We start from the raw sequence: 15,429 nt of genomic DNA on the forward strand, positions 1-15,429 counted from the left end.
GAAGATAGCGAAAATAAGGCACTTTAAAGCTTTCTTTAGGGATATTCCGAGACCGGTAAAATTTTGAAAAAAACTTAAAAAAATACAACAAGGCACTGGGAACTGATTTTTATTGTTTTTAACCCTTTTGAAATTGTGATAATGTTCCCCTTTAACACAGAGCTATTTTTAGAACAGGCCAGCGGGCGACTCATCTGGTCCTTACGGGCTACCTGGTGCCCGCGGGCACTGCGTTGGTGACCCCTGGTCTACACGTACAGTAAATAGTGTCCATGTTGGAATGCATTTGTCTGTGCGTTACCTTTTGTGAGCTTGTGTTTGTCTTCATTGACAGTAGCTGACTTGCTCCAAGTCCGCTGTGATAGGCTCCAGCTTCTCCTCAACCCCTCTGCGGTATAAGCAGTAAAATATGAACGGAATACATGAGCCTTAGCGGAAATTGGAGAAAATCTTTCACCTCGTTTGCAGATGGCGAACTTGAAAGATGACTTCTCACCCTGTGCAGACTTATTTCCATAACCGTACAGTAAACATCGGCAGTCACGCTTCAAAAAAGTGGAATCACAGCAATAGTACACGCATACGACAAAAGCGCAGCACAGCCCGATTTAAAATAGGCAGAATTTAATAAGAAAGTTTAGTTAGTTGATCGCTACAAAACGTCCCAGATATACACTCACTTCATTTAGTACAACATGTTGATGCACAAGTCCATGCAGCCATGGAAGTACTGTAAAAAATGAGCTCAAAAATTCCATGTCAGGGGTGTCCAAACTTTTTCCAGCAAGAGCGGCGTAATTAAATGACCACTTTCATACAGTGGGGCAAAACATTTTTTAGTCAGCCACCGATTGTGCAAGTTCTCCCACTTAAAATGATGACAGAGGTCTGTAATTTTCATCATAGGTACACTTCAACTGTGAGAGACAGAATGTGGAAAAAAAATCCAGGAATTTACTTTCTTCTTTCCTTCATGCAACTAAACTTTACCGTTGCTGGTAGTTTTTTTCTATGTTTTTATTAAATAAGTTGCAGGTGCATTTATTTCGGTATAAAAGTAAAAAGAGTGTTTTGATTGGGTCATGAAATGATGATAATGGTGTGCCAGGGCATACATGCATTTTATATTTAACACTTAAATCTCTGGAGTCTACATCAACTTCAGATCTATTCCTCATTTCAAAATGTTTTAGATTTGTTTATGTTGATTTTTTGTTGTACGGCCTTTTTTGTCAAACAAAACTATGTCTTTTTCATGGCAAACACACAAAATATGTAAAATATTCCATCAAAATTATTTTTCAAAGTGGAATATTTGACGTGACGTAATCGAGGTGTATATTGTAGCTTCCCGGAAGAGTTAGTGCTGCAAGGGTTCTGAGTATTTGTTCTTTTGTGTTTATGTTGTATTACGGTGCGTATGTTCTCCCAAAATGTGTTTGTCATTCTTGTTTGGTGTGCGTTCAAAGTGTGGCACATATTTGTAACAGTGTTAAAGTTGTTTATACGGCCACCCTCAATGTGACCTGTATGACATCAAGTATGCCTTGCATTCACTTGTGTGTGTGTGTGTAAAAGCCGCATATGTTATGGTATTTGGTCGGCACGCTGTTTCTATGTAGAAAAAGTGGACGTGATGAAAGGTTGTAGAGGACGCTAAAGACAGTGAAATTCAGGAGAACGGTTGCCCCCTGGAGATTTTCAGGAGGGGCACTGAAGTGTGGGAGTCTCCCGGTAAAATCGGGAGGGTTGGCAAGTATGAGTATTAGTGGTGAATGCGGTGTGGATGTTCTCCCGAAATGTGTTTCTCAGTCTTGTTTGGTGTGGGTTCACAGTGTGGTGTATATTTGTAACAGGGGGACGGTGTGGTTACTGGTTCAATCCCCACCTTCTACCATCCTAGTCACTTCCGTTTTGTCCTTGGGCAAGACACTTCACCCTTGCTCCTGATGGGTCCTGGTGAGCGCCTGGCATGGCAGCTCCCGCCATCAGTGTGTGAATGTGTGTGTTAATGGGTGAATGTGGAAATACTGTCAAAGCGCTTTGGGCTTCTTAGAAAGGGGTAGAAAAGTGCTATACAAGTACAACTCATTTAACATTTACCATAACAGTGTTAAAGTTGCTTATACGGCCAACCTCAGTGTGACCTGTATGGCTGTAGGACAAATATGCCTTGATTAGCAAGCAATCCACTATCTCGCTCTCACGAATTTTGCTGCGAGCAAATACCGTCACAATTAGTTTTGTTTTTTAACCCCTTATTAACGCAGTACATACATTGAAAATACACACAACCCTGACTCAAAACGTCAGACATTTGAGGCATTTAAGAAACCCCGCCCGGACAGCCCCGCAAAAGAGGACATGTCCGGGGAAAAGAGACTATATGGTCAGTCTAGTACAGGGGTCGGCAAACCCAAAATGTTGAAAGAGCCATAATGGACCAAAAATAGACAAAAAAAATTCTTCTTTAGCTGCAAAAAAATAAAAAAACTTATATATTTCTTATGGTGAAGGCAACACATGGTGATTGTGTTTAAATTAGCTGTTAACTATCACAATGACTACGTGTCACAGGCTGACACAAATCTTTGTTGATAGAAATGTTGAAATGTAATATCTATTCTACACATTTTTGTAACATTGGAAAACTAGTAAAACGGAGGTTTTTCTGAGGTTGAGATTACTTCTAGAAATGTATGGCTTAGAATGGCCAAAGTTATAGATGCGTTGTCTAAGTTAAAGGAAACAGCAGGCTGTCTTCTTCTAATGGATTTATTACTATCTTTGGCAAGCTAGGTAATGTTTGCTGTTTCCCATAAAGGCATGTCACACAAACAACTATCAGACATGCAAATATAAATTAAATAAAGTGAGGACATAAGTAAAGGATATCAAATGAGCTCAAATATAGCTACAATAATGATGCAATATGTACATGAAGCTAGCCTAATTAGCATGTTAGCATCGATTAGCTTGCAGTCATGCCGTGACCAAATATGCCTGATTAGCATTCCACACAAGTCAATAACAATAAAAAAAAAGCTCACGTTTGTAGATTCACACGCAGAACGAAACATTTGTTGGACAAAATGAGACAAAGAAGGAGTGGCATAAAAACATGTCTTACTGTGGCTGTGTCTGAGAAAGTTGTACATGTAAAAAAAAAACCTACGGTGCGTTCAAGGACCGCATAAATTAGTAGGACAAAACGGCTCTCGTTAATTCCTCTCATCGGGGAAAAATGTTTAATATAAACAGTGATTTCAAAAAAAAAATAGGAAGGTTTGTGTCATGTTTTCTGTTTTACAGAAACAATATTAAAACAAATAATTTTTTTCCACCATATTTTCCATTTTCAATCATTTTGAAAAAGCTCCAGGAAGCCACTAGGGCGGCGCTAAAGAGCCGCATGCGACTCGAGAGCCGCGGGTTGCCGACCTCCGGTCTATTAAAACCAAAAATTATGCTGAATGATCCAAACACAACATCCATATCTGAGCTTTGTGTAAGCGGTAACAGAGCACATTCAACACAATTTTGCCATAAATTAAGCATTTTTCAAGCATGAAAAATGGGTAAATGATCTGAAAATGCCAATGCTACAGTAGTGTGACACCAAAAACAATCACACCGTGCTGCAGCATTCATAGCATTAGCATGCTTACTATTTTTTGCCAATTTTGCAGCCAAACACCTCAAAACTCATATAACTTGGTACTGGACACATGCTAAGTGTTAGCATGCTAGCATTAGTGCAATAACTATTATAACCAATTTTGTAACCGAGTGCCTCAGACTCATACACAACTTTGTATTTGATACATGCTAACTGTTAGCATGTTAACAATAGCATTCTAGCATGCTAACTTTTCTGGCCAATTTTCGAGCCCGAACACTTCAGAGTCATATAAATTAGTACTTGGGACGGCGTGGCGCAGTGGGAGAGTGGCCGTGCGCAACCCGAGGGTCACTGGTTCAAATCCCACCTAGAACCAACCTCATCACGTCCGTTGTGTCCTGAGCAAGACACTTCACCCTTGCTCCTGATGGGTGCTGGTTGGCGCCTTGCATGGCAGCTCCCTCCATCATTGTGTGAATGTGTGTGTGAATGGGTAAATGTGGAAGAAGAGTCAAAGCGCTTTGAGTACCTTGAAGGTAGAAAAGCGCTATACAAGTACAACCCATTTATTTATTTATTTACTTGACACATGCTAACTAACTGTTAGCATGCTAACATTAGTGTGCATTCCTTTTTAGCCAATTTTGCAGCCAAATACCTCAGATCCATATACATTGGTGCTTGACACATGCTAACTGTTAGCATGCTAAAATTAGTGCGCACACCTTTTTAGCCGATTTTGCAGCCAAATGCCTCAGATCCATACACATGGATGCTTGACACATACTAACTGTTAGCAAGCTAAAAGTAGTCCGCACACCTTTTTAGCGAATTTTGCAGCCAAATGCCTCAGATCCATACACATTGGTGCTTGACACATGCTAACTGTTAGCATTAGTGCGATAACTCTTTTAAGACAATTTTGTAACCAAATGCCTCAGACTCATACACAACTTTGTATTTGACACATGCTAACTGTTAGCATGTTAACATTAGCATTCTAGCATGCTAACTTTTTTGGCCAATTTTCGAACCCGAACACCTCACAGTCATATAAGTTAGTACTTGACACATGCTAACTAACTGTTAGCATGCTAACATTAGTGCACATTCCTTTTTAGCCAATTTTGCAGCCAAACGCCTCAGATCCGTATACATTGGTGCTTGACACATACTAACTGTTAGCATGCTAAAATTAATGCGTATACCTCCTTAGCCAATTTTGCAGCCAAATGCCTCAGATCCATACACATTGGTGCTTGACACATGCTAACGGTTAGCATGCTAGCATTAGTGCGATAACTCTTTCAGACAATTTTGTAACCAAATGCCTCAGACTCATACACAACTTTGTATTTGACAAATGCTAACATTAGTGCGTGCACTTTTTCAGCCAATTTTTGCAACCAAACTCCTCAGATCCATATACATTGGTGCTTGACACATGCTAACATTAGTTTGCGCACCTTTTTAGACAATTATTGCAGCCAAACGCCACAGATCCGTATACATTGGTGCTTGACACATGCTAACTGTTAGCATGCTAACATTAGTTTGCGCACCTTTTTAGACAATTTTGCAGCCAAACGCCTCAGATCCGTATACATTGGTGCTTGACACATGCTAACTGTTAGCATGCTAAAATTAATGCGTATACCTTCTTAGCCAATTTTGCAGCCAAATGCCTCAGATCCATACACATTGGTGCTTGACACATGCTAACGGTTAGCAGGCTAGCATTAGTGCGATAACTCTTTCAGACAATTTTGTAACCAAATGCCTCAGACTCATACACAACTTTGTATTTGACACATGCTAACATTACTGCGTGCACTTTTTCAGCCAATTTTTGCAACCAAACGCTTCCGATCCATATATTCATTGGTGCTTGACACATGCTAACTGTTAGCATGCTAACATTAGTGCGCGCACCTTTCTAGACAATTTTGCAGCCAAACGCCTCAGATCCGTATACATTTGTGCTTAAGACATGCTTTATGGTGAACATGCTAAATGTTTGGGCCAATTTTCAGCCGAACACCTCAAAGTCATGTAACTTGGTATTCAACACATGCTAACTGCTATCATGCTAAGATTAGCATTATCGTGTACTTACATTAGTGTGCTAATTATTTTTTTGCCAGTTTTACAGCCCAACACCGCAGTCATATGACTTGGTACTTGATGATTCTAACTTTTAGCATGTTAATGGTAGCATTTAAGTTCAGCTTTCGCACGCAATATTTCCCAAATTTGCATTTCTTAATTGTTTTGGGTGTAATGTTGATATTTTACCTTACATTTTACATTTGGGCCGCTCAAAAACAAGCTGCGGGCCGGAAATGGCCTCCGAGCCACATTTTGGACACCCCTGATGACATGAAAGAGTTCTATTCCACACAAAAACAATATTTTAGTGCAAACAAATGTCTTGGTATAAAAATACTGTGTTGTGCTAAAAAAAAAAAAAAAAAAAAAGGTTAGAGGTGTGTGTCAGCGATGGGGATTCTTCTGAGCTCCACGATCTGGGAGCTGCTGACGCTGCCGCCATCGTGGCTGCCGGGGATGGACTCATTGTCGCTCACGTTGAGACCGCTGCCTAAAACAAAAATCCGAAAGAAAAAATATGAGTGCTGTCGAATTGAGTCAAAATGTTAAACACATGAATCACTTTACTCATTCCGATCTAAATGTTATACTTTAAAAAAAAATACAAATCGTGTTTCATTTTGCTTGAGTTTAGATTGGGGTATGATCTTAATTTTATATATATATATATATATATATATATAAATAAATAATAAATGGGTTGTACTTGTATAGCGCTTTTCTACCTTCAAGGTACTCAAAGCGCTTTGACACTACTTCCACATTTACCCATTCACACACTGATGGAGGGAGCTGCCATGCAAGGCGCCAACCAGTACCCATCAGGAGCAAGGGTGAAGTGTCTTGCTCAGGACACAACGGACGTGACGAGGTTGGTTCTAGGTGGGATTTGAACCAGTGACCCTCGGGTTGCGCACGGCCACTCTCCCACTGCGCCACGCCGTCCCTATATATATACATATATATATATATATATATATATATATATATATATATATATATATATATATATATATATATATATATAAATAAATATATATATATATATATATATATATATATATATATATATATATATATATATATATATATATATATATATATATATATATATATATATATATATATATATATATATATATATATATATATATATATATATATATATATATATATATATATATATACATATATAGGGACGGCGTGGCGAAGTGGGAGACTAGTCGTGCGCAACCCGAGGGTCCCTGGTTCAATCCCCACCTAGTACCAATTTCGTCACGTCCCTTGTGTCCTGAGCAAGACACTTCACCCTTGCTCCTGATGGGTGCTGGTTAGCGCCTTGCATGACAGCTCCCTCCATCAGTGTGTGAATGTGTGGGTGAATGGGTGAATGTGGAAATACTGTCAAAGCGCTTTGGGCTCATTAAAACGGGGTAGAGAAGCGCTATACAAGTACAACCCATTTACCATATATATATATATATATATATATATATATATACATGTATATACATATATATATATATATATATATATATATATATATATATAATCACCAATTGTCAATTGCTAGATAGCTTAAATGCTAACATAAATACAAAGCACATTAAGATCATAACCCAATATAAACTTGTATAAAAATAATACAATATATGTACATACATACACATACATATATATATATATATATATATACACACATGTATATGTATGCATACAAATACATATATATATATAGTATATATATACATACATGTATGTATACTGTATGTGTGTGTATACTTCATATAAACATATATATATATATATATGTATGTAAATACGGCTCGTACTAGATGGCTAACAATGTACCTAATGAGTCATCTATTTTGACTATGAAGCCCTCTAATGCAGCCCTTTGAGACACTTGTGATTTAGGGCTCTATAAATAAACATTGATTGATTGATTGATAATGTGTTTATAGTGGAATGTTATGGCCATAAACCAGGAAGTTGGTCAATGTTGAAATTCAATTTAGACCTGAGGACATCGCTAGGAAGACGCGACAATATGCCCGCTCACTGTACGCTAAGTGATTGTTTTATTATGTTTGTAGTTTGTATTTCTTGTTTAGCACTTAGCAATACTGCTACATGATGCTTCGAGTTACACTTGAGCTATATCTGCTCTATTAGCCTCATTGTTAGCCACCTCGTACTAACGGTTATTTACGATTTAGACTGCATTAATAAAAAGAAAAACATATGTATTCTTGTCTCACATAAGGATTGTGAATGATAGGCAACATTTCCCAAAAATTGCAGTTCCCCTTTAAGAGAGTTAAAAAGTTACATAAAATCCAGTTGAAATTGTCTCACCAATTATTGTATAATTATTATTATGTATTATAATATAATAAGAATAATTATATGATCTAATGTTATTATTTTATTGTATTACTATTATTATTTTCCAATGGTTAAGTTATTTTTTACACTTGTCAACTGTATATATTGAGCACAATTTGTACAAGAGGCAATTAAAAGTGCTTCAAAGGTGCATAAAATTACAAGACGGCAAATAAAATCATAAGTAAAAATAAAACAATCATAAAATGAATTATTAAGTTAAAAATAAAAATACTTCCAGTCATCATAGGTATGGATACGAGCCCACGCTGACCCCCACCCGCACAAATCAAACCTGCTGTCTTTACATGGCCGGTTAGCTCAGTTGGTTAGAGCGTGGTGCTAATAACGCCAAGGTCGCGGGTTCGATCCCCGTACGGGCCAGCTGTGTTTTTAACAAAATGTCCTCATCAGATGTCAGTGACAGGTAATAAAACACTAGCTAGAGTGTGGAAGCTTTCGGAAAGTGTAAGCTTAGAATGTAAAAGGCAGTCAATGTTTATTTCTATTACCCCAAAAATAAACAAATACAATTTACATCACACATAAATATGATTATTTTTAAATAGTGCAAGGGAAAAAAGTGTTACTTTAATATTCAAGTATTTGACTGATTAAGTGTTAGTTTTATAAAGACAGGACTGGTTATAGTATCTTTACATAAAAGTTTCCCTGGAGTGCGATAACACTGATTTTCTTTCCGATCTGATACCAAGTGAATTATTATGAATATTGGCGATACTGACATGATATTGAGGAGAATGTATACAGTCGTGGTCAAAAGACACTTGTAAAGAACATAATGTCATGGCAGTCTTGAGTTTCCAATATTTTCTACAAATCTTATTTTTTAGTGGAAGAGTGATTGCAGCACATACTTGTTGGTCACAAAAAATATTCATGAAGTTTGGTTCTTTTGTGAATTTATTATATTTATTGTAGCAAAAACAGCTAAATTTTAGTTTCATCCGACCAGAAGGTCTTATCTTTGTCCATGTATAAAGTAATTTTGATAGTAGGCTAACATCGCGAAAATAGACATATATATTTTGATAATAATTTTTGTTTCATCTGACATCACATGGAGAAAGATAAGACCTTTTGGAGGAAAGTTCTGTGGTCAGATGAAACAAAAATGTAGCTGTTTGGCCACAATACTCAGCAATAGGTTTGGAGGAGAAAAGGTGAAGCCTTTAATCCCAGGAACACCATACCTACTGTCAAGCATAGTGGTGGTAGGATTATGCCCTAGGCCTACTTTGCTGCCAATGGAACTGGTGCTTTACAGAGAGTGAGAGGGACAGTGAAAAAGGAGGATTACCTGGTATCACCGGCATCGACATTTTAGTATCCATCTGCACCGCAATAATTTGAAGGCTATGTTAATATTTGTTTACAATGATACACTATATCGCCAAAAATATTTGGCCACCTGCCTTGACTCACATATGAACTTGAAGTGCCATCCCATTCCTAACCTGTATGTTTCAAAATGATGTGGGTCCACCTTTTGCAGCTATTACAGCTTCAACTCTTCTGGGAAATTTGTTTGTAGGAATTTTCCACCATTCATCCAAAAGCGCATTGGTGAGGTCACACACTGATGTTGGTCGAGGAGGCCTGGCTCTCAGTCGGCGTTCTAATTCATCCCGGGGTGTTCAGGTCAGGACTCTGTGCAGGCCAGTCAAGTTCATCCACACCAGACTCTGTCATCCATGTCTTTATGGACCTTGCTTTGTGCACTGGTGCACGGTCATGTTGGAAGAGGAAGGGGCATGCTCCAAACTATTCCCACAAGGTTGGGAGCATGGAATTGTCCAAAATGTTGATTTCACTGGAACTAAGGGGCCAAGCCCAACTCCTGAAAAACAACCATCCATTTTCTGCCGCTTGTCCCGTTTGGGGTCGCAAAGGGTGCTGGAGCCTATCTTAGCTACAATTGGGAGGAAGGCGGTGTATACCCTGGACAAGTCTCCACCTCATCGCAGGGCCAACACAGATAGACAGACAACATTCACACACTAGGGCCAATTTAGTGTTGCCAATCAACCTATCCCCAGGTGCATGTCTTTGGAAGTGGGAGGAAACCGGAGTACCCGGAGGAACCCCACACCATAATTCCTCCTCAAGCAAATTTCACCCTCTTACCACTTTGTAGCTGAGTTGCTGTTGTTCCCAAACTCTTCCATTTTCTTGTAATAAAACCGACAGTTGACTTTGGAATATTTAGGAGCGAGGAAATTTCACGACTGGATTTGTTGCACAGGTGTCATCTTATGACAGTTCCACGCTGGAAATCATTGAGAGCGGCCCATTCTTTCATAAATATTTGCATTAACAGTCTCCATGCCTAAGTGCTTGATTTTATACACCTGTGGCCGGGCCAGGTAATTAGGTGATATAGTGTATATTTAAAGTCCACCATTAAATGCCAAATGTCTCAATCTAAGACAGGGGTTGGCAACCCGCGACTCCGGAGCCGCATGCGGCTCTTTGGCCACTCTGATGTGGCTCAGCTGCACAATCGTCGACCACCCCAAATGTTACGGGGGGATTCCGGTTCTCGGAGCCTCTTCCGGACATCACCCGGGGTCAACATTCTTCGGTTTTGCCTCGGACAACAGTATTGAGGGCGTGCCGTGATGGATTTACTTTTAACGCCCTCAACAACATGTCATTGCACCCGCCTTTTACGCTATGCTATCTGCGTGCCGGCCGGACGCATGCATTTGGCTGCTTCTATTGTCATACGTACGAGATTGCAAGGCATACTGGGTGATACAGAGTACACTGAAGGTTGTGATATAAAACACTTTAACACTCTTACTAATATGCACCACACTGTGAACCCACACCAAACAAGAATGGCAAACACATTTCGGGAGAACATCCTCACAGTGACACATTATAAACGCAACATAACAATTACCCAGAATGCCATGCATCCATGACTCTTTCAGGCTATACACCCCCGCGCCCCCAACCCCGCCCACCTCAACCAACTGACGGAAGTGGGGTTTTTAATTTAATTCTTCATTTTAGCTTCTGTTTTTTCGACAAAGAATATTTGTGAAATATTTCTGCAAACTTATTATGATTCAAATTCAAAAAAATGATTCTGGCAAATCTAGAAAATCTGTAGAATCAAATTTAAATCTCATTTCAAAGTCTTTTGAATTTCTTTTAAAATTTTTGTTCTGGAAAATCTAGAAGAAATAAGGATTTTTCTTTGTTAGAAATATAGCTTGGTCCAATTTGTTATATATTGTAACAAAATGCGGATTGGATTTTAACCGTTTTAAAACACGTCAAGAAAATTCTAAAATTAATCTTAATCAGGAAAAATTACTAATGATGTTCCATAAATTATTTTTTTAATTTTTTCAAAAAGATTCGAATTAGCTAGTTTTTCTCTTCTTTTTTTCGGTTGAATTTTGAATTTCAAAGAGTCGAAATTGAAGATAAACTATGTTTTAAAATGTAATTTTCCTTTTTTTTCCTGTTTTCTCCTCTTTTAAACCGTTCAATTACGTGTTTTTTTTCAGCATTTATTCTCTACAAAAAACCTTCCGTAAATGGAAAAAAATATGTACGACAGAATGACAGACAGAAATACCCATATATATATATATATATATATATATATATATATATATTAAAGGTAAATTGAGCAAATTGGCTATTTCTGGCAATTTATTTAAGTGTGTATCAAATTGGTAGCCCTTCGCATTAATCAGTACCCAAGAAGTAGCCCTTGGTTTCATAAAGGTTGAACTATAACATATAGAACATGCTATACGTTTACCAATCTGTCACTCCTAATTACTAAATCCCATGAAATCTTATACGTCTAGTCTCTTACGTGAATGAGCTAAATAATATTATTTGATATTTCTACAGTAATGTGTTAATAATTTCACACATAAGTCACTCCTGAGTATAAGTCGCACCCCCGGCAAAACTATGAAAAAAACTGCGACTTATAGTCCGAAAAATACGGTAGTTGTCTACTCGGAGATAAAGCATGATGACATAACATGTCGTGAGTGTTACGACCGACGCCGTCGTCAGACGCCACGCCGTGTGTCGGAGCGCTCCTTCAAGGAAAAAGTTCACGATCAGACCTCGGCTTTTTATGAGTCCGAAAGGAGCGTTTAATGGCTGACGAGCGAAGGAAGTGTGTGAAGAGCCTCGTTACTGGCCTGCTTCCTGGCCTCGCCCGCTTATGTCATCCTGAGGAGGCCATTATCTTTACTGCCGACTGCTCTCCGCGCTGTGGAGCGGGTCACAAGTTCAGTGTGACATGTGAGAGGGGGACACGTCAACGTCGGGAGTCAGACTGACGGCTTTTTTCGATACATCTCTACGACACATTTTCCCTTGTTGTCATCACCCTTTGTACTAAATGATTCACATTATTAAATAAAAATAGTTCAATGATGCGTCATCGTGTGAATATTCCCAAGCATTCACACATACAGTGGGGCAAAAAAGTATTTAGTCAGCCACCGATTGTGCAAGTTCTCCCACTTAAAATGATGACAGAGGTCTGTAATTTTCATCATAGGTACACTTCAACTGTGAGAGACAGAATGTGAAAAAAAATCCAGGAATTCACATTGTAGGAATTTTAAAGAATTTATTTGTAAATTATGGTGGAAAATAAGTATTTGGTCAACCATCCAAAGCTCTCACTGATGGAAGGAGGATTTGGCTCAAAATCTCACGATACATGGCCCCATTCATTCTTTCCTTAACACGGATCAATCGTCCTGTCCCCTTAGCAGAAAAACAGCCCCAAAGCATGTTGTTTCCACCCCCATGCTTCACAGTAGGTATGGTGTTCTTGGAATGCAACTCAGTATTCTTCTTCCTCCAAACACGACGAGTTGAGTTTATACCAAAATGGATACATGGATGATACAGCAGAGTATTTGGAGAATGTCATGTGGTCAGATGAAACCAAAATAGAACTTTTTGGTATAAACTCAACTCGTCGTGTTTGAAGGAAGAAGAATACTGAGTTGCATCCCAAGAACACCATAGCTACTGTGAAGCATAGGGTTGGAAACATCATGCTTTGGGGCTGTTTTTCTGCTAAGGGGACAGGACGATTGATCCGTGTTAAGGAAAGAATGAATGGGGCCATGTATCGTGCGATTTTGAGCCAAAACCTCCTTCCATCAGTGAGAGCTTCGAATGGTTGACCAAATACTTATTTTCCACCATAATTTACAAATAAATTCTTTAAAATTCCTACAATGTGAATTCCTGGATTTTTTTTCACATTGTGTCTCTCACAGTTGAAGTGTACCTATGATGAAAATTACAGACCTCTGTCATCATTTTAAGTGGGAGAACTTGCACAGTCGGTGGCTGACTAAATACTTTTCTGCCCCACTGTATGGTTTTCTACACCAAAATAATTTACAAACGTAAAAGTTCTGTCTGGTATTTTAATAAAGACTTTGGCCTAGTATGCTACTATATTTTAATGTTGGTCATTTTGGTAGTACTTGGAGAGCCACGTGTTTTCTGAGGTGGTACTTGGTAAAAAAAACAAAAAAAAACACAACCTCGTAGCACAGTGGTTCTCAACCTTTTTTCAGAGATGTACCCCCTGTCAAAATTTTTTTTAATTCAAGTACCACCTACTCAGAGCAAAGCATTTTTGGTTAAAAAAAAAGAGATAAAGAAGTAAAATACAGCACTATGTCATCAGTTTCTGATTTATTAAATTGTATAACAGCGCAAAATGTTTCTCATTTGTAGTGGTCTTTCTTGAACTATTTGGAAAAAAAGATATAAAAATAACTAAACACTTGTTGAAAAATAAACAAGTGATTCAATTATAAATAAAGATTTCTACACATAAAAGTAATCATCAACTTAAAGTGCCCTCTTTGGGGATTGTAATAGAGATCCATTCTGGATTCATCAACTTCATTCTAAACTTTTTTTTACAAAAAAAAATCTTTAACATCAATATTTATGGAACATGTTCACAAAAAAATCAACACTGAATATTGCATTGTTGCATTTATTTTCACAGTTTATGAACTTACATTCATATTTTATTGAAGTATTATTCAATAAATATATTCATAGAGGATTTTTCAATTGTTGCTATTTTTAGAAAATCTCACATACCCCTTGGCATACCTTCAAGTACCCCCAGGGGTACGCGTACCCCCATTTGAGAACCACTGTCTTAACGTACCCATGTGGAATATTTTTCTGTTTGCACGACTGCATGCTCGGGGAATCCTCACCTGTTTTTAAGGCAAATATGAGGTCGTCAAACTCCTGCGACTCCTCCTCTGCAGTGACCAGGCTGGGGTTTATGAAGCCACCCTCCACGGTGTACGCCCCCGTGCCTGGACCGGGCTTGAAACCAATCGTGGGCTGAGTACTGGTCCTGAGTGACGCTCGCTCCCAGTCTGCTGATACCTGGCATGCCCACAAAGGAATCATTGTTATTACTTTATCCCTTGCCTTTATGGGATTGGAACCGAATTCGGTGCTTTTATAGGCACCAACCAAAATCAAAAGGTGCTGTATTTTGATACATTATATTGCCAAAAGTGTTTGGCCACCTGCCTTGACTTACATATGAACCTGAAGTGCCATCTCATTCCTAATCCATAAGGTTCAATATGATGTCGGTCCACCTTCTGCAGCTATTACAGCTTCAATTCTTCTGGGAAGGCTGTCCACAAGGTTGCAGAGTGTGTTTATAGGTATTTTCCACCATTCTTCCAAAAGCGCATTGGTGAGGTCACACACAGAGCAGTTGAGCTTGTTGTTGTTGTTTTAGTTTGTAAATATATTACATTTTAGAATTTTTAGGTAATATATTCTGCGCACTTATCATGTGTACTTAAGTGGAATTAATTGTTTACTTAGTAATTACACTTATTTTGCATACATAAGTTGTGCACTTAATGTGTTTACTTAAGTGCATTAAAATTGTGCACTTAGTGAGTACACCTAGTAAGTGGACTTATAAGGTTGCACTTAATGTGTGTACTTAAGCACAGTTAAATTGTGCACTTATTTTGCACACTTAAGAAGTGTACTAATGTGCACTTAAATTGTCCACTTAGTAAAAGCACTTATTTTGCACAGTATAGCTCGGTTGGTAGAGCGGCCGTGCCAAGAACTTGAGGGTTGCAGGTTCGATTCCCACTTCTGCCAGCCTAGTCACTGCCGTTGTGTCCTTGGGCAAGACACTTTACCCACCTGCTCCCAGTGCCACCCACACTGGTTTAAATGTAAAAATTAAATATTGGGTTTTACTATGTAAAGCG

At 38.4% G+C, this 15,429-nt stretch overlaps 1 protein-coding gene and 1 non-coding gene across 2 annotated transcripts in view; one reads left to right on the plus strand and one right to left on the minus strand.

Annotated features, from left to right (window-relative positions):
* Nucleotides 1-607: 607 nt before the first annotated feature.
* adgrv1 (adhesion G protein-coupled receptor V1) overlaps nucleotides 608-15,429 on the minus strand; it is a 469,843-nt gene continuing 455,021 nt past the window's right edge. Inside the window, exons 94-95 of the mRNA XM_061897509.1 lie at nucleotides 14,392-14,569; nucleotides 608-6,221 (exon numbers count right to left, since the gene is read on the minus strand). Of these exons, the coding sequence (XP_061753493.1) occupies nucleotides 6,103-6,221; nucleotides 14,392-14,569 (297 nt within the window). The 3' untranslated portion in view covers nucleotides 608-6,102. The remainder of the gene's footprint in view (nucleotides 6,222-14,391; nucleotides 14,570-15,429) is intronic.
* On the plus strand, nucleotides 8,430-8,503 carry trnai-aau (transfer RNA isoleucine (anticodon AAU)). The gene has a single exon. It is a non-coding gene; the product is annotated as a tRNA-Ile (tRNA).

Source organism: Nerophis ophidion, linkage group LG01 (genome assembly GCF_033978795.1).
Source record: "Nerophis ophidion isolate RoL-2023_Sa linkage group LG01, RoL_Noph_v1.0, whole genome shotgun sequence".
Taxonomy (NCBI): Eukaryota; Metazoa; Chordata; class Actinopteri; order Syngnathiformes; family Syngnathidae; genus Nerophis; species Nerophis ophidion.